This window comes from Lagenorhynchus albirostris, chromosome 4, assembly GCF_949774975.1.
Source record: "Lagenorhynchus albirostris chromosome 4, mLagAlb1.1, whole genome shotgun sequence".
NCBI classification, from domain to species: domain Eukaryota; kingdom Metazoa; phylum Chordata; class Mammalia; order Artiodactyla; family Delphinidae; genus Lagenorhynchus; species Lagenorhynchus albirostris.
In genome coordinates this window covers 118,354,595-118,382,075 of record NC_083098.1, presented here as the reverse complement: position 1 = coordinate 118,382,075, position 27,481 = coordinate 118,354,595, and the positions used below count along the sequence as shown (strand labels likewise).

Here is a 27,481-nt window from a genome sequence, read left to right as displayed (position 1 = left end):
AAGGGCTTTGCGGGAGACTGGTACTGGTATGGAACCCCTTTGAACCCCAGCCCTAATCATTTCTTCCAGCATCCATCCCACCAGTCCCTACCCCTTTCCCTAGCCCCAACCCATCAGCCCTGATCCAAGGTTTAGCTCACGCCATTGCTGGCCTAGGATATACTCCAACCTAGCAAACTTGGCACATCAGATCAGAGAGCTTGTCAAGACTTCATCCAGGTGCCTAATGTAGTGAGGAGGTCTGGGACCCTAATATGTAGATTAGCAGAGCGCTTAAGATTTAAGGGTCTCACTGTCAGTCAGATTTAGTTGTAAGCCCCTCCAAGCCCCACCTCAATTACTGCAAACTCTGTGGCCTCTCTGGAATGCAGTTTTCACATCTGTTAAATGTGAGTAACAGTAGTTCCTAACTCATAAGACTCTTGTGAAAATTAAATAACATGATGTATGTAAAGCTCTGTGACTAGTACACAGAGAGCACTCATGAAATTTTAGCTATGACAGCAAACCTTAAGCTCGTTGTCTTCTGATATGAATTATCACAGACATTTCATGAATTTACAGAAGAATGCTTAAAACGTTCTTTTTAAAGTTACCATGTTGTATGCCAGCACACAGTAGCCCAAATATTTTTGTATTGCTGAGTTAAGATGTTAAGGTCCTGTGGAAGAGGAAGAAGAAAGTCCCGTGATTGAGTCCATCTCTCTTCCTTGTTGGAGAGGACGAAAGCAACTGTGGAGATTATTTTGTCAGGGTCAGACTTCTGTTCTCTTGAGGCATGAAATGTCTTAAATATATGAGAATACATAAACCTTTCTTACATTTTCATTATTTGCTTGGCTAACTTTTAAGAGCACAGATTTTGGAGTCAGATCAATATAGCAGGTTCAGATTCCTGGCTTCAGTCCTTGAGCAAGTAACTTAATCTCATGTATAAAAATGGATAAATTTAGATTCCTCACGTGTAAAAATGGGGATAAATATCACCCTAATCTTCATAGGGTTGATATGAGGATTTTATAGTACTTTTTTTTACAACTGGGTAGCACAGCCACTGACACATAATAAGCCCTCATAAAATGATTGCTTACCATTTGTTAAAATCTTCATGGTGGGTCTTCCCTGGTGGCGTAGTGGTTAAGAATCCGCCTGCCAATGCAGGGGACACGGGTTCAACCCCTGGTCCGGGAAGATCCCACATGCTGCGGAGCAACTAAGCCTGCGAGCCACAACTACTGAAGCCCATGCACCTAGAGCCCGTGCTTTGCAACAAGAGAAGCCACCGCAATGAGAAGCCTGCGCACCACAACGAAGAGTAGCCCCCGCTCACCACAACTAGAGAAAGCCCGTGCCCAGCGACAAAGACCCAACGCAGCCAAAACAAGAAAAAAATCTTCATGGTGTTCAAAGTTAATTAGAAATTATGTATTTTATTACTTTAGAGACTTAATCAAGAGGAGGAAGAGTGCCTGAATATTGCTCACTCTTTTTTTTTTTAATTTTAGAAGAATTTAGTGTTTCCTTGGAGAGTGAAAAAGGACATTCAGAAGGAATTGTTGAAGTAAAACTTGTAGACCAAGATAAAAAAATGTTTGTGTGTGGAAAAAGCTGGAGCATTACACAGGCCAACGTGGCCTGCCTTGACCTTGGATTTCCACTGTGAGTGCTTCGTGTCACTGAATTTCCCCAGGGCTGATTTGATTATTCCAACTTTATTTTTATTTTTGATTACCCTATCTTTCTGTGCCTCAACTTCCTCAACTGTAACCTGAGCATATTAACTGCCTGTCATGAGGATGAAGTTTGTTTATGCTCAACTAGCACTTAGAACACTGCTGAGCACCCAAAGTTTGCTCAGGTATCTGGATGCAATCCTTTGCCCATCTGTAGACTTGCAAATACATTCACCATCATCTCTATTCACCTATGATTACGTCCACTCCTTCATACCTAATGTTGTTTATATATGCCTTCTCTCTTTTTTCTCTCAACCTTGCAGAGATGTGTCTATTTGATTAGTGTTTTTGATTTTTGTATTTGTAAATTTTCTTTTGTTTCTTTATTTTCATTAACTTTTATCTTTGGCTCTCTCTCTTCTTTTCCCTATTGTATTTTTTCTAATTCTTTTAGTTTTTCTTATTTTCTAATGTAAGCATTTAAGGTACAAATTTCCCTCTAGGTAATGCTTCATCTGCATGCCATAACCCTCTATAAGTGGATATTTTATTTATTGTTCAGTTCAAAATATTTTCTCATTTTCAATATAATTTCTTCTTTGACTCATACATAATTTAGAAGTTTCTTTTTTTACATTCCTAATGAGTATATTAGTTTGCTTTTGGTTAACTTTTTTATATAGATTTACCATTTAAGTTTATTGTGGAGAGAGAATGTCTCCATATGATGACAATTGTTTAAATATTTTTTTGAGACTTGCTTTGTACTGAGTATATTTTAAATGCTTCATGTGCAGGGTTCTGCATAATAGATGTGTTATCCATTAGAAAGCTTGTTGATTGCTTTATTCAAATATTTTCCCATTTATTTACTTACAAGTTTTCTATGCTTTTATCTTTTAAGTGTGTCCCTTATAAACAACACATATCTAGATTTTTTAAAAAAATACAATATGACAATAACTGTCTGAAGAGTTTTAGTCCATTTACATTATTGTGATTATTTACACTGTTGAATTTATTTTTCCTGTCTTGTTTTGGGCTTATTAGTTACCCTGCTTTTTCTGTCCTCTTGTTTCTTCCTTTTTAAATTTCTATTAGGTTAATAAAGCTGTTGTTGTTGTTTCTTAATCTTCTCCTTTTTCTTCCTCTAATTTGTTTGAAAATTATATACATCCTATTTCTATTCCTTTAGCGGTTATCTTTACATTTATACTATGAACCCTTAACTTAGAAAGTCCTTGGCCTCGTCAGGAATAATATCAATAAAAAGAATGGCATTACCGTGTCAAGTTTCCAGTATTTTGTTCAACCTTATTTTTATATATTCCTGAAGTTAATTGCTATCATTATATAATAAGCAATTATCATTACTTTTGTTCAGTCAGTGCTTACTCAGATGTACTTCATGTTTACCAACTTTCTGGTTTGCTGTTTCTTCTTTCATCTCACTTCTTTGTTCTGGCTTCAATTTTCTTCTTCCTAAACCACATCTGCTAGTAGTTCATTAGTGAGAGTCTCTTATGATTAAATTGAGCCGTAGAGTATTTCTTATTTTCGACAGTTTGTGACCTACAACCTGTGATTCAACCTAATGGCAAACTCTCTCACTCTTTGATCTCCCAATTTTTGTTCTTATATTTTGTATAAGCTCATGAACAGACTTCTCTGATTTTAGCCAGTGGGTATTTCCCTTAATTCCTTAAGAGTTCATTGAGGACATTTATCTAGTCCTTTTAGATATTTATAGGTTGAGAGGTTTTACACATTATTCACATGTCAGATTGCCCCAAATGGCTCCCATCTGTTCTCATATTTCGATGTGGTTTGGCACAGTTTCATGACCACTATATCTTCATTATGGATCTGAACTTCTTTGTTCCATTTAATTGCTCTCTTTTTCCCTTTCATTGTAATTTATCTGATATTTATATTGCCATTACTGCTTAATTTTTGTTTACATTTGCCTGATGCATCTTTGCTCAACCTTTTATTTTTAACCCATTTTCCCCATTAACTTCTAGAGAAAAGCAGGGAGCAATTGAATGTTCTGGAAGAATAGCTCACTGTAACTCATCATCTCTAGGATATCGGGTCACTGAGGTAGCCTCTTAGCTACACAAATTCTGAACAAACTGAGAAGTCCAAGCAATGGCACATAGATGTCAAAATATCACTTAATACTGTCAAGACTGAATTGAGGATGTAGCTTAGCATAAAAGCAAAATGGACCTGCTAGAATCAAACTAACTGAACCTCCCTGATCCCAGGCAACAATGGGGCCAACCAGGTAAGACTTACAGCATTCGGCAGGTGAAGAGGACCCAAAAGGAAAAAATGGAAGAGCTGGGCTGACCTTTCCTGGTTTACATTTCCAAAATTCCCTGATAAAATTAATCCACTCCCTTCCTGGAGAGAACAGGAGTTAAGCCGTAGAGAGAGGCCAAGAATGACACATCTCAGGTTGGAAAGAAATCAGCAGTGTGGACGAAGAGGCATTCCTCCTTAACAAGAAACAGAGGAGAGGAAACCAATATTTGTGGGTGCTTGCCATGTTTTGAACTTTGGCCAATCAGTTTAAACTGATTGTTAATCTTTGCAAAACTCAATGAGGTAGTTATATTCCCTGTTACAGGTGAAGATATTGAAGCTCATAGAATTTAAGCATATTGCCCAATCTACCACCCTTATGTAGAAAATAAGAGGAAATAGTCCTTTACCTCCTACAGTAAAGTTATAAATACAAAGTACTAATTATTCTACCTTACTGTTTCATTTATTTGATTTGCAGAGGTGCTCTTGATACTCAAAGCAGAGATCATCATGTAAATTCCACTGAATGTCTACATGTGCATTGTCGAGGATTTGAGACCACTTTGGCTGAATGTACTTTTACTAAGGGACTAACGAGCAGTTCCGAGGGTTTGGCTGGTGTGGTGTGTTACACAGGGAGTGAAGGTTAGTGGAGAACTGGCCTGATATTTTCCCTTCCTTCAAAGGTGTTTATTTCACGTCAAGTCTGTAGTAAACAAACAAATTACAGATACCCTCTCGCCAGGGAAACACAATGGCAAAATCATATTTTGGGTTTTAGAGCCGAAATGGGTGCTTTTCCCCTATTTTACCTTTTTTGCCATTCAAATATTACTTCTATCCAGGTTCCTATATGGGAAGTAAAGTTGCTTGACTCCCCTTTGATTCCTTGAATATATGGATTAAAGTTGATATAGCAAACACAAGTTAAGAAAACATTAGAAGAAACTCAGCATCTCCCTCGAGAGGTCCGGCCCATTACACATTCCTTTAAAATGGTTAAGTGACCACATCTGTGCCTCAGGCAATCCTTGCCACTTTTCTCCTTCATGCTGACCTTGGAATATTTTTGCCATATATACAGTATTAAAGACCAAAGCCTTTTTTGGTGCTAAAAAATAAGTACCATCAAAATGTAAACAGCACTGCCAAGTAAGCCTCAGGATGGGGGTGGGGGATAAAGCAGTAGCATGAAAGGAGTGGATGAGCACCAGAGTTCGCCAGTGTCAGCAAGGGCTCCTGAGTCCCGAAACCCCTGCCCCATCTCGGCGAGCAGAGACCTCCACAATGAATGCTGGTTTTCAGAGATTATAAAAGGGCATCCACAAGCCAGCTTTGGCGTTTCGTTTCCTTATTAATCATATGTACTATGTCAATGCTACCACCCATACATTTTATATCATTTTTTATTTGTGCCTGGTTTTATCTTCAGGTCCCCATTAATCCAAACATGTGATAAAGATGTCACCCACAACTCCACAGATAAATTTCACAAAGATAATTCCTACTTTACAGTTTCTCCAACAAACGACTCCTTTCAGTGTGTGAATGGGAAACACATTCCTCAGAAGAAGGCCTGTGATGGTGTCAATGATTGTGGAGACCAGAGTGATGAGTTGTGCTGTAAAGGTAGAAATGAATCTAGCCTTTAAACTCTCAAAAGCATTCTTCTGACTAAGAAAGTAGAAGCAACTTTACCATTGAATTAAGATTCCATCTCATTCCATTTTAAGAATAAAAAAACACACCCCTCTTGTATTTATGTTTGCACAGAGTGCCGAGGTGAAAGTTTTTTCTGTAAATCGGGTGTTTGTATTCCAAAGCAGTATAAGTGCAATGGTGAGGTGGACTGCATTACTGGAGAAGATGAAATTGGTTGTGAAGGTAATTTAAAGTTTCATGGTTACTTTTTTTCATTATTTGACCCAGGGGTTTTAGCAGGCTTTGTAATTATTGCCTAGAGCCAATTCATCAATAAGGACTATAAAATGGCTATTTCATTTTTAAAATTTTTATTGAAGTATAGTTAATTTACAATGCTGTGTTAGTTTCAGATGTACAGCACAGTGACATATATATATATATATATATTCTTTTTCAGATTGTTTTCCCTTATAGGTTATTACAAAATATTGAGTAGATTTCCCTTTGCTATACAGTAGGTCCTTGTTGGTTATCCATTTTATATATAGTAGTGTGTACATGTTAACTCCTAATTTATCTCTCCCCCCTTCTCTTTAAAAATGGCAATTTCTAACTCAACATTCCTTCTGCATTTATTAACTGGAATTCTATAGAGAAGAACTATTTTGTTTTCACGAAATTCAGTTCATCGTAGAAAGGCAGAATGATATAATTCTTTCCCTTTACTTACCAAGTTTCAAAGCAGTGAGTAGGCGCTCTTTGCTTTTTGGTGCTCATTGGAAAACCTCCAAAGGTGGAAAATATTTACTAGGTACCTACTGTGTCCCACACAGACTGACTTCCTGCTCCCATTGATGCCTTCTGGAGGAAACATCTCCCTAAGTTAATATATTCATTCATCTACTCAACGGATATTTATTAAGTTCTTACTATGTGTGCCAGGTCCTGTTCCAGATGCTGGGGTTACAATAGTGAATAATATTTCAAAATCCCTGCCTCCTCATGGATCTTATATTCTAGTGGAGGAAGAGAAACAATAGAGAAATAAGTAAAAATATCTAGTAAAATAATAAGTACTAAGAAAAAAAATAAAGCAAGCAAGGAAGATGTCAAATGTCCCAGGGAGGGGGGTAGCAGTAAGTTCTGAAATTTTAGGTAAGGCGGCTTGGGAAGGCTCGCTCACTATTACTTTTAGGCAAAGCGCCGAGGGAAAAGATGGAGCCAGCCATGCAGATGTCTGCGGAAGAGTATTCTAGGCAGAGGCAACAACCAGTGCAGTGTTCCTAAGACAGGACCATTCCAGTATGTTTGAGAGCCAATCAGCAAGGAGGCTAGTGCGGCGGGTATTCCAGGTGGGGTTAGTGGGTTAGAAGACAAGCAGTGGGAGAGGTTGGAGCGGTGCTTGGGTGGAAGATCAGGGCAGATCCAGTCAGGCCTGTTAGTGAGTGAAATTGGGTCTCTAAGCAGAGGAACGGCATGATCTGACTTACATTTTAAATCACGATTACCCTGGCTGCTGGGTGGGGAATAGGCTGTATGAGGGCGAGGGGCGAAGCAGGGCAACCAGGGAGGAAGCTACTGCAATAATCCAGGGAAGAGATGATAGTGACTAGGGTAAGTTGGTAGGAATGGAAATGATGAGAAGCAGTCAGATTCTGGATATGTTTTGAAACTAGAGCCGAAAAGATTTGCTGATAGATTGGATGGGGGTGTGAGAACAAATGAGCAGTCAAGGGCGGCTCCAGGGGCTTTGGCCTGAGAATGGAAAGGATGGAGCTGCTTCTTCAAAGATGGGATGGGAAGGCTGCAGGAGGAGTGTGGGTCCTTGAATCCACCTCACTTACGGAACGAATCCAGGGGTGCGCTGGTAAATGTTTAACAGTTGGCTTTGAAGAGGGATGGGGACTCCCTGATTTGTAGCTTTTGCTAACTTCTGGGCTGTAAATTACTCCCACCGTGGGTGATTTCAAGCCATTGACATGATGTCACAGAACACAAACCGGGAAGGGACACAACAGCCTCCTGTGTAGTGGTAAAGTCCGTGTCAGGACACCACTGAATTACTGTTAATGGTTTATTGTAGGTTTTTGTACTTGTCTTACCTTTCCTTCTCAACAGCAAACACCTTTAAAACAGGATCAAATTATTTTTATGTTCCAAATGTCCCAGGTAAAGTGCCTTCCATATAAGCATTAAATAAATGTTGAAGATATGTATGGATAAGTTAATTGACATTAATTATGTATAATTGCTTGGTATGCCAAGTATTTGACTTTAATGAAATTTTGTTTAATTTTCCATTGATATCAGTTCTTAAAAGACACACTTTTTAGGATTTCAAATCACGTTAATTTATTTGAAGAGTATAAAGCAGTTGAGCAAAATACTTTAATTTGGTTAAATGTAGTGAAATTCTTAGTGAAGAGAGGAAAGAAAGAAATTTCAAAAAATTTTTCAAGGAGGAAGACAGTGCCCTGACTTTTGCCAGTGCAGCTTGATAGCTTCCCTCACCCTCAGTTTTACTGAGATATAATTGACATACAACACTGTAGAAGTTTAAGGTGTACAGCATGAGCTTGACTCATATACTGCAAAATTATTACCAAAATAAGTTTAGTTGATATCCATCACCTCACACAGTTACAATTCTTTTTCCTTGTGATGAGAATTTTCAGGATTTACTCAAAGCAACTTTCAAGTATACCATACAGCAGTGTTAACTATCGTCGCCATGCTGGTGACGTCACTAGCCCCAGTGCTTATTTACCTTATAACTGCAAGTTTGTACCTTTTGACCACCTTCACCCAGTTCCCCACCTTCACCCAATCCCCTAGCCCCCAACCCCTGCCTCTGGTAGCCATAAATCTGACCTCTTTTTCTATGAGTTTGGATTTTTTAGATGCCATATATAAGTGAAACCATACAGTATACAGCTTCTCTCTCTGAAGCTCTACAGTTTGATTTCACCACTTCAGTATAATAATATTTTGGGTTTCCTCTCTACCTCCTCCTCTTCTTCCCATCTCCCTCCCTCTTCTCCTCCTCAGAATTTGTTAGTTTATCAGAAAAAAAAAAAAAAAGAATCCTACTGCAAGGGAATAACTACAACATAAAGCTTACTTTTAGTAGTAATTTCTTGAATCCGTATCAAAAATACATTTTGTCCACTGTCATTGTTACTTCAGTTTATCCATCTTTCGAGTGAGCTGTGCTTTGTATTTCAATAATGATTCTAATTTTTCCCTCTCTGAGAAAGGGCAAGTGAGAGCAGAGATGTGAAATAAATATATTAATATATTCATTGATCTCTCCTTTCAGGGAACAGATCAGAATCACTAAACCAAGGGAGGTTTGGAATATACCTTAATTTCATTTATCCTTTATAAACCCACTTTTTATTAATATAAGCTAAAAAGAGTAAATAAATTTTGTTTAACTATATAATAAGTCTGCTGTTGGGTATGTATTCAAATATATCTAAAATACGAATCTTTTTTTAAAACTGAAGTTAAAATGATTTCCTTGCTGTGGTGAAACTGGTGTGTGTTTAAATGTAAGATGAAACATGTGTTAAGCAGTATTAAAAATCAGAGTATTTGGTTGTGCCCACAAAAAATGGCATAATGTGGTTCCCTTTTATCTTTTTGTAAATATTAAAATTGTTATACTATTACTGAAATATTAATGATTAGTGTATATTTAATTCAAGTGAAAATGATCTCTTTGCTACAGTGAGTTTTTTGTTTTGTTTTTAGGAACTGGACATCCTGAAATTAAAGGTAAATCTATTTTTACAATAGATTTAAATAAGTAAATTTTGTAAATTTATATTACAAAATTGAGAAGAAGAATAAGGTGTTCTAGCTTGAAATGGTATGCATTTTTTTCCAAATAAAAATTATCCTTTGCTGTGGTAATTTTTTTGTTTTTGTTCTTTTTTCAGGCGATTTACATATGGCTCAAGGTAAAAAATTTATTAAATTTTTGGGATATTGCAGAATTGAAACAAAATACAAGCAAGCACTGCTGTTATCTTATATTTTAAGGTAACTATTAACTGAGGATGACATAACCGGTTTTAACATTTGTTTAGGCACAATGGCCTTCCCCCCCCACCAACCCCGCAGTGTGGTAAACTTTCATTCCCACACTCCCCGTTCACAGCCTGCTAGCCAAAAACCACCCAAGGTGCATTCCCTGCACATGTCACCTCTGCCAAATACCCTTCTCTTCCTTTGCTTTTTCCCCAAAACCAAGGCAGCTCCTGAAGAAATTGTCACCAGAGGAAAGATAACATCTTTTTATGACAGGTATTTCCTTATTTACTTTTATAACAGATATCCCGAAATCTTCCAGCTCTTTAGGGTCATCCCTTTCTTCATTATTCATATAAAATGACTACTAAAAGTTTATCGTCCTCCTTAGGGTTCCTGAGTGACTTTTATATGCTCAAGATCAGCCCTGTTCTAAATGGCAATTTCAACTATTTCTTTGTATTCCCTCCCTCTTGTCATTTTGCCCTCCAAGGCTGCTGTCCTTTTTGTTTTGTTTTGTTTTTGTTTGTTTGTTTCCTCTTTATTCCTTTTCCCCTTCCCTCCTTCTTGTCCTTCCTTCCTTCCTAGTTTCAGACCTCAGGGGTAAAGAGATGACTTAATTATATTCCTTAGCTCATTGCACACGATCATCTCTGTCTTTTTGTTTGTATACATTCTTATCCAGTGTGTACTGTTACCTTGTGAGCATACATCTGTAATTCACATAGTATTGTGTTCTAGGTCTTATATTTCCTTTTTATCTTTTCACAAAGCATTACGTTTTTAAGATCTGTCCATGTTGCGATGTTTCCATCTAATCTGTTGCTTCTAACTGCCACATGATAAAACACTGTGGTGTTCATCTTTCACAAGTGACTCCCTACCTTCTCAGTAATGGACTCTCAGCCCGCACTCACAGTGCAGTGAATATCCTCTCCTTAAGGATGTGTGGGAGGATTTCTTTGAGACATCTAGCTGGGCCAAGAATTGTTGGGTCTTGGGGTATGCCTCTACTTAATCTGACAACCTAGGGCCTGCTCCTTCTCTGGCAGAGTGGTCCTCACCTCCACCGACAACACCCAAGGGCTTGCCTCAAACCCACTAACATTTAGTACCATGCAGCTTTCTAATTTTGCTAGTCTCATACTCTCAAGTGATATGGCATTGTTTATTAATTTGAATTTCTGTCGTAACCAATGATTTTGGGTTTCTCTTCATATGCATACTAGCTTTTTGAGTTTCCTCTTCCTTTCCTTTCTTCTGTCCTTTTTCCAGTTCACATCTTTGGCCTCATTTCATATTGGGACTGCAGTCTTCTTTCTTGTTGCATTCTAGATATTAATCCATTTTCAGTTTTAGACACGCAAATACCTTCTTCCATTCTGTCACCCATCTATTAACTTTAGCCAAGATTAAAGATTAAATTTAATCTTTAAATGTTTAAATCTTTATTTAATCAAAGTCATTGATTGTTTTTCTTACGGTCTGTGCTTTTGGAGTTTTATGCTGCTCTTCTAATATCCAGTATATCTCAGCTACACTGGACTTTCCCCATCTTCCTTTGTTGAGCATTTAATATGAAGTCTTCTCTTTGGTTCATGTTGTTGCTTTTGTGAAAGCTCTGAGCAGAAAATAACCTAGATGTGTAGCATAACAGATACATGTATGTCTCTCCCCAAAAGAAGTTGGGAAATCCAGTGATAAAACACAGGATTGCTGCAGCAAAGTAACATTGCCCCTCTAGGCTGCACCCTCATCCAAGACAGAACAACACGTTGTGGGAATTCACCTTTGGATCCTCAGGTCAAAGAACTGATGATCCTGTCCATGACTGAAATGTTCTAGGACAGTAGAGTGAAGATGGAATCATCCCATATAACTTCAAGCAAAGGTCTAAGAGAAAAAAAAGAAGAGAGAATGTGTTTCTGTTTTTCTTTTTGTTTAACTTTTGACTTCTGCATCCCAGATGACTAATAATAACTATGCCTAACACTGAAACCAATTAAACATTGCATAACCCCTGTTAAGAGGTGCCTTAATATATACACAAAATGAGAAGACCCTTTTTAATGTCAGCTCAGGACTATTTCGGTCAGTGTCTATAACTGCTCCCTACCTTATATAAAGACCTTGCAGGGCTTCCCTGGTGGCGCAGTGGTTGAGAATCTGCCTGTTAATGCAGGGGACACGGGTTCGAGCCCTGATCTGGGAAGATCCCACATGCTGCGGAGCAACTGGGCCCGTGAGCCACAACTACTGAGCCTGCGCGTCTGGAGCCTGTGCTCCGCAACAAGAGAGGCCGCGATAGTGAGAGACCCGCGCACCGCAATGAAGAGTGGCCCCCCGCTCGCCGCAACTAGAGAAAGCCCTCGCACAGAAACGAAGACCCAACACAGCCAAAAATAAATAAATTAATTAATTAATTAAAAAAAAAAAGACCTTGCAAATGCAGAGTTGAAAGAGATGCTTTTCTTCTCTGAACTGGGCACTTCGCCTGCTCTAAATGCAGAACTCTGCAGCACCATGAGTCTCACCATTCACTTGTGCCAACAGACACCTGTAGTTTGTGCCTGAAAATTTTCTTACATCGTTCCTCTTGAGCCTTCACAATTACCTAGCTATAGAAAGGAAATAAGATTTTGTACTGTCCTTTTTAAAGGTAGGACAAGGTTTAGACAGATAATTATTAACGAAGTTTAAATGATTTTAATGATTTAATTCTTACTATAAACACGATATTAAACATTGGAACTTTTGTTTGATTCTAGAAGAAACAGAAATGTTGACTGCTGATATGGATGCAGGTAAGTTAGCATTCTTTTTTACTGGTCCTTCTCGGGTTAAATTTGCATTTTAATGTCATTTGCGTGTGTGTGAGTATGTACGCATATATGCAATACAATCGATTCAAGCAACAATTACCTTTGATATCAACTTAAATAGAAAAGAATAACATTACTACTTTCCTTATCATTTTTAAGAAAAACAAGCATAAATGCTTCTTGAGAACTGCTTTTAAAATGGGTTGATTCATATGGCTAGTTTTGAAATGAAAACAACACTCTAGTCCTACAAAAGGTTTTTCTATTTGTTATGAGATTTGTTAGGTCAGTTTTGTCAAAAACAACCAGATTTCAAGTGTGACCCAGGACATACATTTTGAAATAGAAAAATAATAGATGTGAATTGAATGAACCTGCTCTTTTGCAATATTTTAAACCATGATAACAGGAGGTCTGTGAAGATCTGTATGTTGGCCATTTCTGCACTGAGGGCCAAATTTAATTAAAGTATTAAGTTTCTGGGAAGACAGTAATTGATAAGAGCTTTTGAGTCAGACTGACTCGTATTAAATCCTGACTCAGTTATCTGTTAGTTGTGTGACCTTAGGTGAGTAACAAGCTCAAATGCAAATTAGGAATGAAGTATCTCCCTATTTTAGGAGGTTTAAAAACTGAAGTTCATGTAAGACTCCCTTCCAATTGCCAGGCCCAAAACTATCAACATTTTTTTAAAAATCAGGCAATGAGTGAAAGATTTAGATCTCAAAGCTACAGATATTAGTTAGAGGGATTTCCAACAAAGGCCCTTTATTTTCTATTCAAGGTAACATTAATTTTCAGATACTACCGAAGCTGGTTTCATAGTCCTCAAATGATGGGGTCCCTCTTCTTTCAAAGGTCCAAGCAGAAATTTAAAATTTATCATCACACTCTTCCCCCAACACAGTTCTTAGGATGGATGGGACTCCCCCCAAATTCTTTTATCCACATTTGTTCACAACTCCTCTCCCTTGAGGACCTACCTCCTTCTTGTATGTTCAAAGTAATTGAGAATGATATTAATTTTCCTTTCTCATTTGGGATGGCAGAAATTTTTGTGACATGATAAAATAGAGCGAGAGAATAAGAAGAGCATCTTGTACTTTTACTTTCTTCCTTTGTCATGAATTCTCTTGCAAATTCATGTCTTAAGCCTTGGTCTACCATGCCTCCCAGTGACAAACGTGCCTTGTCTGAGTGCTCACAGAGGAAGGAAATATCATCACATGTCAAGTAGCTAAAAGCACAACCCCCCTCCCAGCCCACTGATCCTGGATTGTCCAGGGGTTCCTGGCACATTACCTCTCAGGGTTAATATGATGATTAAGTGATATAAACTATATACAAAGTACTTAGCATGGGGCCTGACAGAAAGTACTCAACGTTAACATCATTAATGTTAATATTATTGAAAAGAGTCCCATATAAACAACCTCTAGAAAGTAAAAACTATGAAAGTAAGAAGCTGGAGTTCTGCATGTGACCCCCATCCTGAACTGTCATGGTAGTAATGCCTGGGCATGTGGCTTCTCTTATCTTCCAGAGGCTGGTAAATGTTTAACCCCTCAGGCAGCCTCTTTCTGCCACTAGTCCACCTTGGGCAGAACTTCAGAGAATCAAGCCAATTTTAATATTAAGCCAGAATTTTTAAACAAGGTGACTAGCACAGCTTAGCATCTAAAATAACTTACTAATGAATCTGGCCTGTTTCATATTAGTTGTGACTCTGCTGTTTTTATGGCATAGATAATCAAGAAGTTTGCCCAGAAGGTAATGGTTTCAAAATCGTAATGATGCAATCTCTTCCTTTCTTAAAGAAAGAAAATGGATAAAATCGTTTTTCCCTAAACTGTCCTGTGGAGTTAAAAACAGCACGCACATTCGAAGGAAACGAGTCATAGGAGGAAAGTCAGCAAAAGTGGTAAACCCGCACAAAAAGTTACAATGTCACTTCCCAGGAGCAACCCAAGTTTGAAAAAATAGAGGTGGGGGTGGAATGTGGTAATTACAAGAGACTGAGAGTCTTGCCATGGAAATATCTTCGAGCCACCTGTCTGAGGGGATGGCAGTGACCACACAAATGTCTTTACAGGGAGACTTCCCATGGCAGGTGGCAATTAAGGAAGGTGAGAAAATCAACTGTGGAGGAATTTATATCGGTGGCTGTTGGATTCTGACTGCTGCACATTGTGTCAGGTAAAAAAACGTCTCCAGTAGATGTTGGATTTCCTGAAACAATGAAGTTAGGTAATAGAGATTGTGGCAGGTGATAAATAAAAGCATATACAAGAAAAATAATTGACAAGTTCCACTCTATTATCTGCTAAACGCACTCTGATATTCATGATCGGGATCCCAGAGGCCAATTCCCCAGAACCCACTGTGTTCCCCTCACACCAAACTGTTGATCCCAGCTGGCAAGGGCAGATCAAACCTGTAGGTACCAAGTTATTTCACGTGGCTCATTTGCATGGATCAAGGTCAGCCTGGAGAACAGGTTCAGAATTCTGCCCTCAGTTATGACCTTTAGAATGAATGAAGCACCATTTATTGAGCACCTCTTACAGACCAGATACTATGTCCAGCACTTTCATATATGTTATTTTGTTTTAATATTCTTAACAGTCCTAAGAGGTAAGTATTATTCCTCCCATTTTCTAGATAAGCAGACTGAGACTAGAAGTTACATAACTTGGCTAAAGCAACACTACAAGTCAGTTGCAGAGCCAGGGTAAAATCAAGTTCAACGTATCTGACAGTAACTTAGATGAAGGCCTGCTTAGAAAATCCGCAGGTGACCCAAAGTTGAGAGAGATAAGAAATCTGTTGAATGACACCCATAAAAATCCTCATGGATTGGAGCAATGCACCAACTCTAAGTTCTTCCTTCTGAATGACCCTTTTCTCTTGGCTTCTGTTACACAACACTCTCCTGGTTTTCTACCTACCTCTCTGGTCACACCTTCTCTGCCTTCTTTGCAGCTTCCTCCTCCAGTGACTGAGCATTATTGCTCCCCTGAAATACCTGAGTTCCTCAAGGTGTATCCTGGCTTCCTCTTCTCTTCTTACTTCTTCTTCCTAAAATTTTCTGTCCTTTAAAATACCACCGTATGCTGACACAACGATATTTCCAGCCTAGACCTCTTCTCCAACCCTGACCCTACAGTACACTGACTATCTTGGCTCTATCAGAAGTAAATCAAATTCAAAAGGTCTAAGACCGAGCTCATGATATGCCCCTTCCCCCAGATATGGCCCTGACCCAGTGTTCCCTATCTCAGCAAATGACAGCACCATTCATCTAGCTACACGGGGCAGAAATCGAAAAATCTTCGCACTTCACTCCCTCAACCCTACCATAGCTCAGCCAGTGTATCACCAACTCCAGATGGCTTCTTTAATTTAATTCTCAAAACTTCTTTCCACTATTACCCTGCTCCCACCTCTTTCCTGGATTATACCAACCGATTCTGAATTGGCTTACCCACTGTCACTGCCCAGCACTGCCCCCATCTATCCATTGCCTACTGTGCAGCAAGAGTAGTAGTTCCATACCTGGTTTTGACCACTTCCCACTTAAAATTCGACGGCTTTGCATTCCTCTTGGGATAAAAAACGAAACAAAATGTTTAACACAGCTCATTAGGCCCCGAGGGATGTGACCCCTATTTACCTTTGCCAATCTCATCTTGCCCCACAGCGCCACTTCTTGCCCCTATTCCACCTGCTCTGGCCTTCTTTCCATTATTCAAGTGTACCTTGCTCCCTGCTGCAAAGAGACCTTCACATATGGTTTCCCGTGCCTGAAAGCATCTTTCCTACCTTGTTTCCCTAGTTAGTGCTACTCGTTATTCAGATCTCAGCTCAATCCTCACTTCCTCAGAGAACCTTCCCCCACTCCCTAAAGTCTAAGCCCTCCTGATATGTTCTCAGAACCCATGTGCTGTGAGTTCCTCTCACTTTTTACAGTAGAATACATATCTTCACCGGTGTGATTATCCACTTAATGCTGCATCCTTTCCTAGACCCTGAGTTCCATGAAAGCAGGAACTATTTCCGATTTGCTCATTTCTGCATCCCAGTGGCTAACACAGTGCCTGGTAATAGTAGGTACACACTAAATATTTGTTAAGTAAATTGAATGGATCAACAGTTAAACATTAAACAATATTCAGGACCTCTGATCCTGAAAAACAACCAAAAGTAATATGAAACACAGCATTCTTGGAACTCTACGTTTAAATAAAAGCATCTTGAACACTCATTAGTTCCTAGGACATCACTGTTTAACTGTAAGGTGATTCCCTGAGAAAGTAATGGTAGACACCCAATTTGCTGGAAACCACGAGGTGAAAATTGATACGAAAATAGAGTGAGGCATCGGGACAGGCAATATTTAGCTCATTCACCATCTCAACCAAATTCTAAAACAGCTGCTGTGTTCCAGGTATAATACTCAACACAGACATCCATCTATAGATGATAAGACCCTATCTTTGACTTCAGGTAGCACAAACAGGAAGAAAGGCTTGTGAGCAAATAAATACAATGCAGAGTTAGGATGAAGTCAGTTTTAAAGGTCAGAATGATGACAGCTGTGGTCTTCACCCTGGGAACCTCCGGGGTTCTGTGCTCTGACTCCCTATTTCCTCAAGCACATTTCTTGCTAGACGCTCTCTGGTCTCTGCTTAAACACCTTCAGTGCCAGTGCTCTTACTTCTGAGGCAGCCAACTCATTCTAATTCTGGCATATCTGGTAGTTAGCAAGATCTTTATGTCCCTAATATTGAGCAGTTAGATGAACTATTCCTCTCTTCATTTACCCGCGGACTTTAATTCTGTCCTAAGCAAATTTAATTGCACTGTTTCATGACAGCAAAGATTAAAAAAAAAAATCCGGGAAAATGAAAAACTTCCTTAAAAAGGGAGAATTTAAAGATGAAGCACCAGAAGTCCAATTTATAGTTGTTTTTTTTTCTCAATATATTTATTTCCCTTTTCCTTTCTGTTACAGAATCAGCAGAATTCGTCGTTACCAAATATGGACATCATTTACAGACTTGTTAAGACCTGACTCTCAGATAGCTGTTCAGTTGGTAAATCAAATTATTATCCACGATAAGTACAATGGAGCCACCTACCAAAATGACATAGCTTTGATTGAAATGAAAAAACACCCAAGACGAAAAGAATGTGTGTTGCCTCGTTCCGTCCCTGCCTGTGTCCCCTGGTCTCCCTATCTATTTCAACCTAATGATAAATGCATCGTTTCTGGCTGGGGTCGAGAAAAAGGTATGTTTTACAGTTTGTTAATCAGAATCCAGGGGCTGAAAAATGAATAGGAATAGAAATGCATAGGAGCTAATCTCCTAGTGTCCAGAGAGAAACATTGCATCAAATCCAGAAAAGTGAATGTCCAGCCAAGGCCAGCTCATGGGCATAGGACCTGTGTGGTTGCCCATGGGCTCTGGGCACCGAAGAGACTTGTGCTTGGTGTACTGCTCTATTGTCACCATCAAGAAATTCTTAATGAATTTTGCAGGGGCCCCACCTCACATTTTCAATTTTCACTTGGTTCTGCAAATTATGTAATTGATCCTGACCTAGAGTTTCAAAGGATACCTATACTCTGTGATATAGAAAAAAATAGAGTGACGGGGGACATATAGCATGGGCTTTCTGGATTTGTTGGAATGATATGGATGAAAGATAAAAAGGTTTTCAAAGGGATAATCATAGTATATGCTGAGTCAGTGATCCCACAACCCTTCAGCTCTCTCCGCTGCCCTCCCCTATTCTCCATGCCTCACACCTCCACATCCCACAAAGAGAAAGAGAACATGAAGAATCCATTCTTTGAGCTTCTAAGAAGACTTGAGGTGAAAATTCATATGAATAAGAGACGTAGACCCTTAGGGACAAATTATTAGCAAGACATGCTAAATTGGAGATAGATTAGAATTAATTTAGGCCATGCTTTTCCCTTCTTCTCGAAGTCAGCCTAGAAATTTAGCTTCCTTTCGACCTCTTAAACTCTTTGTAAATAACTTCACTGCATTAGTCTAATAGACTCCTATTCCAACACATTCTTTATAATTGCCATATTGAAAAGTATAAAATATGCATGTAAATGAACCTGGATTTGTGGTATGTTTGAATACCTAAGATTTACAAAATACTAAAATTTTATTAGTAATTAATTCATCCAGAAAGTATTATGTCCTTATATTCGTTCTTTTTTTTAATTAAATTTTTTATTGGAGTATAGTTGATTTACAATGTTGTGTGAATTTCTGCCATACATCAAAGTGAATCAGTTATACATATACATATATCCACTCTTTTTTTAGATTCTATTCCTATATAGGTCATTACAGAGTATTGAATAGAATTCTCTGTGTTATATATTAGGTTCTTGTTAGTTATCTATTTTATATATAATAGACTTTATATGTCTACTATGTCATATGTCAATCCCAATCTCCCAATTTATCCCCTCCCTCCCCTTTCCCCTTGGTAACCATAAGTTTGTTTTCTACATCTGTGACTCAATTTCTGTTTTGTAAATAGGTTCATTTGTACCATTTTTTACATTCCACATATAAGCAATATCATGTGATATTTGTCTTTGTCTGACTTACTTCACTAGGTATGACAATCTCTAGGTCCATCCATGTTGCTACAAATGACATTATTTCATTCTTTTTATGGCTGAGTAATATTCCATTGTATATATGTACCACATCTTCTTTATCCATTCCTCTGTCGATGGGCATTTAGGTTGCTTCCATGATCTGGCTATTGTAAATAATGCTACAATGAACACTGGAGTGCTTGTAAAAATTCGAATTATGGTTTTCTTTCTCCACACCCTCTCCAGCATTTGTTGTTTGTAGATTTTTTGATGATGGCCATTCTAACCGGTGTGAGGTGATACCTCATTGTAGTTTCAATTTGCATTTCTCTAATAATTAGTGATATTGAGCATCTTCTCATGTGCCTCTTGGCTGTTTGTTTTTTTAATATCAACATTTTAATATTTTATGTTATATTTTGGCTGCACCTTGAGGCTTGTGGGATCTTAGTTCCCCAACCAGGGATTGAACCCCAGCCTTTGGCAGTGACAGCACAGAGTCCTAACCACTGGACAGCCAGGGAATTCCATGTTCTGTTTTTTAAAAACTTTTATTATGTACATTCACATGTACTCACAAAAGTAGAGATAAAAGTAAAATAGACCTACCTTTCCTCACGCAGGCTTCACAGTTATCAACATTCCACCATTCTTGTTTTAGCTCCCTGAATTGATCACAATCACAATCGGATAATTAGGAAAGTTTATTCGTAAAGGAGTTAATAACAAAGATGTAGGTGGGAGGTTGGGGAACCACAAGGGCTATGCAGGAACCCAGGACTAACAATACCAGAACTGAGACCTTTCCTGGATCTGAAGGTATAAGGTGAAGGAGAAGTTACCAGAAGGAGAGTCTTAGGTAAAGCAGGCTACCTTGAGAGAAGTAATGACCTTGGGTTGAAGGTTATAGCCAGCCCCAGTCTCACTATCCTCTCTCCTTCCCTCCTTCCCTTCTGCTGGAGTCCTCTGCTGGAAACCAGAGGTGAAGGCATTCCTATCGAGGCAATCCCTCCAGCTCAGGCTCTCAGGGCAGAGGGCAGGGCATTGACGGGTGGAGAAAGGATCCGAAAGAGAAATCAGGAGCTTTTCAACATATTCCCCCACATGCACTTACTTTTTCCTGGAGCATATCAAATCAAATCCCAGCTATCACGTAATTTTACCCATGAATACTCCAGTATACATCTTTACCAGGTAAGGACTTCAAAAACAAAAACAAAACCACAACACCCTTCATACTCAACAAAATAAAAATGATTCCGTAATATCGTCTAATAACCAGCTGTGTTGAACGTGCCTTAATTATTTACAAAAAAGTTTTACAATCAGATTATTTCCATTGGGATCCAAACAGTGTCCACACATTGCATTCAGTGGCTATTTTTCTTAAATCTCTTTTAATCTAGAACAGTTACCTCTTCCTTTCATTTAAAACGTATTTATTTTAAATGGAACTGGGTCATTCTTATTTTAGAATTTCCACACCTTGAGTTTGGATGATTGTATCCTTGATGTGGCATTTAACATGTGCTTCTATTCCATGTATTTTCTATAAACTAGTAGAGATATTCTTATGCACTGATTTATTTATTAATCAAATGTGATTCAACAAATTTATTGAGCCCTTTCTGTGAGTGCAAGATAGTAAGGCTAAAGTGCTAAGGTCTCACTTTTGAAAAATATGGACCCAGCCAACAAACAGGAGATGCTGAGGCTACAAAGTGGGATGGCAAAGGCCAGCTCTCAAGGGACTTACAGTACAGAGACGCCATCAGACGTGAATGCCCCCACCAGACAGCAGAACGTGACAGAGGCTTCAAGAAACATACAAAACATACAAAACATACAAAAAACATACAAAACATACAAGAAACATACAAAACAAAACATACAAAAACATACAAAACAGAGTTCAGGGGAGGAAACAATCTCCCGATTCTTAAAAATCCCTCACATGTTACAAGAGCTCCCAGTTTTTGAAGGCTTATCTTGAGTTAGGGGAAATAATAAATTACTAATTTTTGAAAAGCTGTTATCCTGAATGAGGTAGTCATATTAAGACTAACTTGAAGTAGGACTTGAGGGAGAAAAAAACTCTTTCCTGATTTGCTACATACATTGGTGGATTTGTTTCTTCCTCTGCTTCCCAGAAGAGAAGAATATTAGTCCTACAGTTAACTACTACGTGCTCAATACACTACTAGGGTCTGTGGCGGTGTCCTCTCAGGATAAGCAAGAGGTCTCTGTCCCCAGGTAGTTTAGAGATTAATTGAGGAGCCACGTCATTTGGCATAAAATATTTAGTGTATAATAGAATTACTGAGTTCCTGCATTAATTACATAAATATTTATTAAGTAACTGATCTGTGCTAGCATGAGGCTGGGTGCTGGTGCAGCAGTGAATGAATCAGGCCTAGCCCCTGCCCTCTTAGAGCACATAAAAGTTGCTGCAAGCTGGGAGAAAGGAAGAGGGGAGACAGGGCAAAAATTTACTCCTTGTACCTGAGACATCTCACCCTGTGTTCTTAGGTTGTTGTCATCTTCCCTGGACTGTCAATCAGCAACAGCACCTGGTCCTTGTCTTTCCTTGGACCAAGTTCAAGTCCCAAATCTGTGACTTAAAAGGAAAGGAAATCCTAAATCCTCTTTCAATCACTTTCAGATCGTTTAGGAGATAGAGTTCCTCACAGAAGCAAAAACACATAGATACTGGTAACTTCATATGTATTTCCTTCATCTTAAATTCTTATATTAAAAAGTTGTTTGCACTCTAACAAGCCCTTTCAAGGAAATAAGGGACTATAAGAAGACAGGAGCTATTTACGTAAGCTGATAACAGATTCCTAGCCATCCCCCAGCCCTGCCACTGGACTCAGTGATCAGAGTGGAATAGTCTATCCTATTCATCTCACAGTACCCAGGCCAGACGTTCACTAATGCCCCTTGACTATTTTTAGAAAGACAATTCTAGAAACTGGGGATACCATCAGTTGTATGACTAAGTTTGCTAATCAATTATCCTCAAAAGTTTACATATGTATTAAAGAAAATATATATTCTTATATGTTCCTAATGGTTTACTAAATTATGAAAGTAAATACTTAGAGCTCTCATTTGTAACTTCAAAATGTCTACTTGTTTTCTCTCTTTGTTTAGATAACCGAAAAGTCTATTCACTTAAGTGGGGTGAAGTTCACCTAATAGCAAACTGCTCTAAGTTCTACCCAGATCGCTACTTTGAAAAAGAAATGGAGTGTGCAGGTAAGCACTGAGTGGCTTCTCAGAAATGTCTCTACACTCACTAACCAAACATGTTTTTCCTCCCCACTGAGTCACCCCCTTTATCTGGGCCTCCAACTCTTTCCTTTGGTCTCTGGCTCTTGCATCATCAAACTCTTTCAGCCCCTTTCCCTCAGCTCAAGTTCCACAATCTGATACCAAGAGGAAAAATCTTCCTTAAGCCATTATGCAGCAGTCTAGCAAGGTGATTGAGAGCACAGCCTCTGGAACCAGACTGCCTGGGTTTACATTCCGGTTTTTACCAATTACTACATGTGTGACCTTGAGCAAGTTTCCTCACCTGCAACCTTGGTGATCTTAATAGATGAGGAAAGTGAGATGCAGAGCAGCTATATAAGTTGCCCAAGTCTTACAGACAACAAGTGGTATATTCGGGATCAAAACCCAGACTTCTAAGTAAAAATCCAAATGATCTCATTTCAAATGCGTCCAGTTGGAAGTAAATTCTCCCTCCTCGGAAATCCCTTTATACTTCCCACAATACCTTCCACTCTCTCCTTTAAGATCACAGGGATGCTACTGCTACTACCTAACACAACTACAGCAGTCCCTACTTTTGTTGGTGACCCAAAGGCAGGGTACCAGCCGGAGTAGTGCATTTAGGACACTTTATTGAAACCATTTATAAATAGTGGGTTATAGAAAAAGGCAGAGTTATTGACCTCCTATAACTTCTTGGATACAGTGATTTAAAATCTTAGAAAGTCATAAGAGTGAGAAGAAAGTAAACAGGCCATTTCCTGTGCCCCCCCATCTTGAAATGGAGTTCAGGATTACAGAGGACAAAAGGGGCAATAGCACAGTTAAGAGGACAAGCTCCGAGGTCTGGCTGCCTGGGTTCAAGTCCAGGCTCTGCCACTTATTAGCTGTATGACCTTAGACAAGTTAGTTAACTTCTCTGTGTCTTGTCTCATCTTAAAATAGGGATAATAATGATACTTCTCTCATAGGGTTGTGGTGAGATTTAAAACAATGAATGACTAATACATATTAAGCACTCAATGATCACTAGGTACTTCTATTATTTTCCCACTCAGCCTTTGAAGCTACTTTCAGATTGCTATCTCATCATAGTATATGCTTCCACAAAGTAGAGGAAGGAGGGGGAGCCCTTGCTAAACTTGGAGAATGAGTAGAAGACACAGCATTTCCCAACCTGCATCTCTACAAGTCCGTGGGCCCGCTCTGTAAGGGAACGCACGTGTTATTGCCTGTTAGGCAAGTGTAAGAAAGTCAGTGTCAGTACAGTCATTGGTGGAAGAGGCAGGAAGTCGGCATGGCAGCCTTGACAAATGGAAGTAAATGATTTTCTTTTTCCTTGGTCTTTCTCAGGTACAGATGATGGTTCTATTGATGCCTGTAAAGGGGACTCTGGAGGCCCCTTAGTCTGTAAGGATGCCAACAATGTGACTTATGTTTGGGGTGTTGTGAGTTGGGGTGAGAACTGCGGAAATTCAGAGTTCCCAGGCGTTTACACAAAAGTGGCCAATTATTTTGACTGGATTAGTCTTCATGTAGGAAGGTCTCGTATTTCTCAGCACAATGTATAAAAAACTGTGCTCTCTTCTTTCTACTCTTTTTCTCTCAGGAGTTACATTTTAATTGAAATGATACTGCATAAGTAGTACTTCTTCAAGGAAAAAAAATAAAGGCAATTTTATTGGACATTTTTTTAAAGGTCTCTACAAAGTTTATGCCTTTTTGGAATTCTGTACAATTCTCAAATAAAAATTCTAGTCAAGCATACATATTTTATTTATTAGAAAATGTGATTGGGCTTCCCTGGTGGTGCAGTGGTTGAGAGTCCGCCTGCCGATGCAGGGGACACGGGTTCGTGCCCTGGTCCGGGAAGATCCCACATGCCGCGGAGTGGCTGGGCCTGTGAGCCATGGCCACTGAGCCTGCGCGTCCGGAGCCTGTGTTCCGCAACAGGAGAGGCCACAACAGTGAGAGGCCCACGTACCGCAAAAAAAAAAAAAAAAAAAAAAACCACAAAACACAGCTTAGGGACTTCCCTGGTGGCACAGTGGTTAAGAATCCGCCTGCCAATGCAGGGGACACGGGTTTGAGCCCTGGCCCAGGAAGATCCCACATGCTGCGGAGCAACTAAGCCCGTGCGCCACAACTACTGAGCCTGCGCTCGAAAGCCCGCAAGTCACAACTACTGAAGGCTGCGTGCCTAGAGCCCGTGCTCCGCAACAAGAGAAGCCACCGCAATGAGAAGCCCGCGCACCTCAACGAAGAGTAGACCCTGCTCACCACAGTTAGAGAAAGCCCACGTGCAGCAACTAAGACCCAACACAGCCAAAAATAAATTAATTAATTAATTTTAAAAAAACAGAAAAAACACAGCCTAGTTGCAGCCACCCATAAGTTCCCATTCCAAGGCATTTAATCGTTCAGACAAGAATCAGCACAAAACAGCATATTTTGTATTTTCATAATTTGTTTTGATAATTTTGACCATAGATTCTTTCCCTAGTTCCTCTTTCTATTTTTTCTTCCTGCACTACAATTGTGTTTTCTCCCCAGTACTCCATGGACATGTCTCTTGTGAAGTTCACCAATAACCTACATGTTATTAAATCCAGTGATCAATACCCTGTCCTCACATTCTTGCACACCCGCTGAAGTGATGGTTCTATCTTTCTTAGACACACTGGAATGTAGCGCTCTCCTGCTGCACTTGCCTGTTCCTTCTTAGTCTCCTTTGCTGCTGCTTAGTTACCTGACCCCCTACGACTTAGACCCTGTTCGCTCCTCTTTACATGCTCACTTTTTAGAGGATCTTATCTAGTCCCATGGCTTAAATGCCGTTTCTATGCTGACGACTTCCAAGTTTATTTCCAGCTCTTATCTCACTTCTGAACTACAAATTCAGTGCAAGCTTCTCAAACATGGTATGTCTGAAATTAATTTTCTAAATTTTCCCTGAAATCCGCTTCTTCTGGACTCCTCCCCATTTTAGCTGGTAAGAACTCTCTATCTTTCCAACCGTTTAAGCCAAAACCTCAATGTTATCCTTGAGTCTTCTTTCCCTTTACACCACATTCAGTCCATCAGTAAATCCTGTTGGATCTACCATGACGTGACATCTAGAACGTGACCACTTTTCACACCTCCACTGCTTCCTCCTTGGGCCAAGCCATAATAATATCTTACCTAGTTTATAATGTCCTAACTGGCTTCCTGACTTCCTCTCCTGTCCATCCACAGTCAAAGTATATATAGACAAACTAGCCATTTGCTAGCAGGCAAGACCTGGAAGCTGTGGGTTTGCAACCAAGTGTCTGTCTTGATAATAACAGGTTTTGCTGAGTAGATGAAAGTACCCTGTAAAGAAGCCTCAAATGCTATTTGGGAGAAGAGATGGAAGTGGGTCATCTAGGAGTTATGTGATATGGTCAGTCAGGGCTGGCTTCACCAGCAAGCATCCTGTGCCAATGCACAAGGCCCTGAACCTAGAAGGGTTCCAGACTTGCTTTCGTATCTCCCATTATCACCTTGAAATTCTTAATAATTTTTGAACAAGGGGCCTTGCATTTTTACTTTGTGCTGAGCCCTGCAGATCACGTAGCTGGTCCTGTGGTCAATGCCACACCCTGGTATCTGACAGCAGGAATTAAGAGGAAAAAGTAAATCTTGGAATCATTGCAGCAGAACAAATATCTAACGACTGATTATGAAAGAATGTGAAAATAAAACTTAGAATCTTGTTTTCTGGAAAGATGGCAGTGATTTCCATGAAGAACACAGTAGAAAAGGAGATCTGTTTGAGAGAAAAAGAGAAGATCTCTATCAGCCAGAGGAAATGGAGTTTGAGAATTTAATCCCTAAGGAAAGATGTGACAACGAAGACTAAATCTGAATCCTCAGAGCTGAGGCTGTATTTAGGGTAAAGAAATTAGATGAGATCACCAAGGAGTAAATGTATACAGTAAAGGTAAAAAGGAGAGATTTGGGGTGTCTATAACAGGGCTGGAACCAGGTAACATTACTATACAGTATTCTGTCTTTTTTTCTGAAGACTTATTCCCATACCAGTGAGTTTCTCTGAAAGAGCCGAGTCTGGTCTAAGTGTTCCCCTGGTGGAGCTAGGTGGGACCTCAGAGGTAATCTGGTACAACATCCAAACTTCAGAGATGAGAAACCCAAAGATCCAGAAAGCTTAAAAAAAAAAGAATTCTGTTTCTTTTTCCCAACTGTTGAAATGTGCTGTCAAAAAATTAAAGAAAAAAAAAATCTTTGGCATCTGGTGATGGCAGAAAGAGACCTTGGGAAGTCCCTGGAGGTCCAGTGTTAGGACTCGGCGCTCTCACTGCCAGGGTTCCGTCCCTGGTGGGGGAACTAAGATGCCGCAAGCCACCTTGATTTGACTGGATACTGTCACACGACTGCTCTGTGGGCACCTCAACTCCTTTACTGTAAAAAGGATAATATCCCTCAAGCACATTTCTCCTCTTCCTTCCACTGTAGTTCAAGTTGATCACAGCCCAAGGGTGCCTGGCTGAGCATCTGAGGGCAGACTTAAGGCAGGCCGGTCTCCACTAACCTAGCCTGGGGTTGGGCTCATCTGGCGACCACCTTTTTTGTTTCTAATTCGCCCAAAGTTTGTATTCCTGAAAAGCGGTGTTCTGAGTGTAAGAGATCAAGTCCATGAAGTGCCTGGCACAGACTAAGCTCTAAATAGAGAGATAATTCTTATGAGCTCTGCACTGCACATGTATTATAAACTCGTGAAGCTTGTAAGAAACACAAAACGGCAAACTAGAATTTATTGGTAATTCTTATAGAAAGGACACATCTTTTCTCAACACTTGCAATACTGCCCTGGATCTTACTGTAAAATTCTTGGAAACTGCCAGGATACTAAGAAAACTATTTATAGCTCTGGTAGAAATTACTGCAATTGTTATTTAAGGATTCTGCGCTGCACTGGGAAAAAATACAGGGAAATGTCACTGGAGCCATCAAGTTACAAAATAACTTGAGTAGGAAAACTGTGCTTTCCTTTTTTTTTTTTTTTTTTTTTAACTGCGTTGAAGTATGGAGGACGG

The 27,481-nt window shown here is 39.4% G+C and overlaps 1 protein-coding gene across 4 annotated transcripts in view; it reads left to right on the top strand.

Moving 5' to 3' along the window:
- Window positions 1-24,170, top strand: part of CFI (complement factor I) — a 37,080-nt gene extending 12,910 nt beyond the window's left edge. Inside the window, exons 1-13 of one of the 4 annotated variants that reach the window (XM_060148593.1) lie at window positions 1,531-1,659; window positions 3,701-3,966; window positions 4,468-4,634; window positions 5,505-5,618; window positions 5,763-5,873; window positions 9,390-9,413; window positions 9,578-9,598; window positions 12,437-12,472; window positions 14,308-14,411; window positions 14,583-14,686; window positions 17,505-17,782; window positions 22,281-22,385; window positions 23,757-24,170. In XM_060148593.1, coding sequence (XP_060004576.1) covers window positions 3,953-3,966; window positions 4,468-4,634; window positions 5,505-5,618; window positions 5,763-5,873; window positions 9,390-9,413; window positions 9,578-9,598; window positions 12,437-12,472; window positions 14,308-14,411; window positions 14,583-14,686; window positions 17,505-17,782; window positions 22,281-22,385; window positions 23,757-23,974 — 1,296 coding nt within the window. In that variant the 5' untranslated portion in view covers window positions 1,531-1,659; window positions 3,701-3,952 and the 3' untranslated portion in view covers window positions 23,975-24,170. Of the gene's footprint in view, window positions 1-1,505; window positions 1,660-3,700; window positions 3,967-4,467; window positions 4,635-5,504; window positions 5,619-5,762; window positions 5,874-9,389; window positions 9,414-9,577; window positions 9,599-12,436; window positions 12,473-14,307; window positions 14,412-14,582; window positions 14,687-17,504; window positions 17,783-22,280; window positions 22,386-23,756 lie in introns of those variants that run through there. The other 3 variants (XM_060148591.1, XM_060148594.1, XM_060148592.1) reach the window with 3 other exon arrangements.
- Window positions 24,171-27,481: the final 3,311 nt, after the last annotated feature.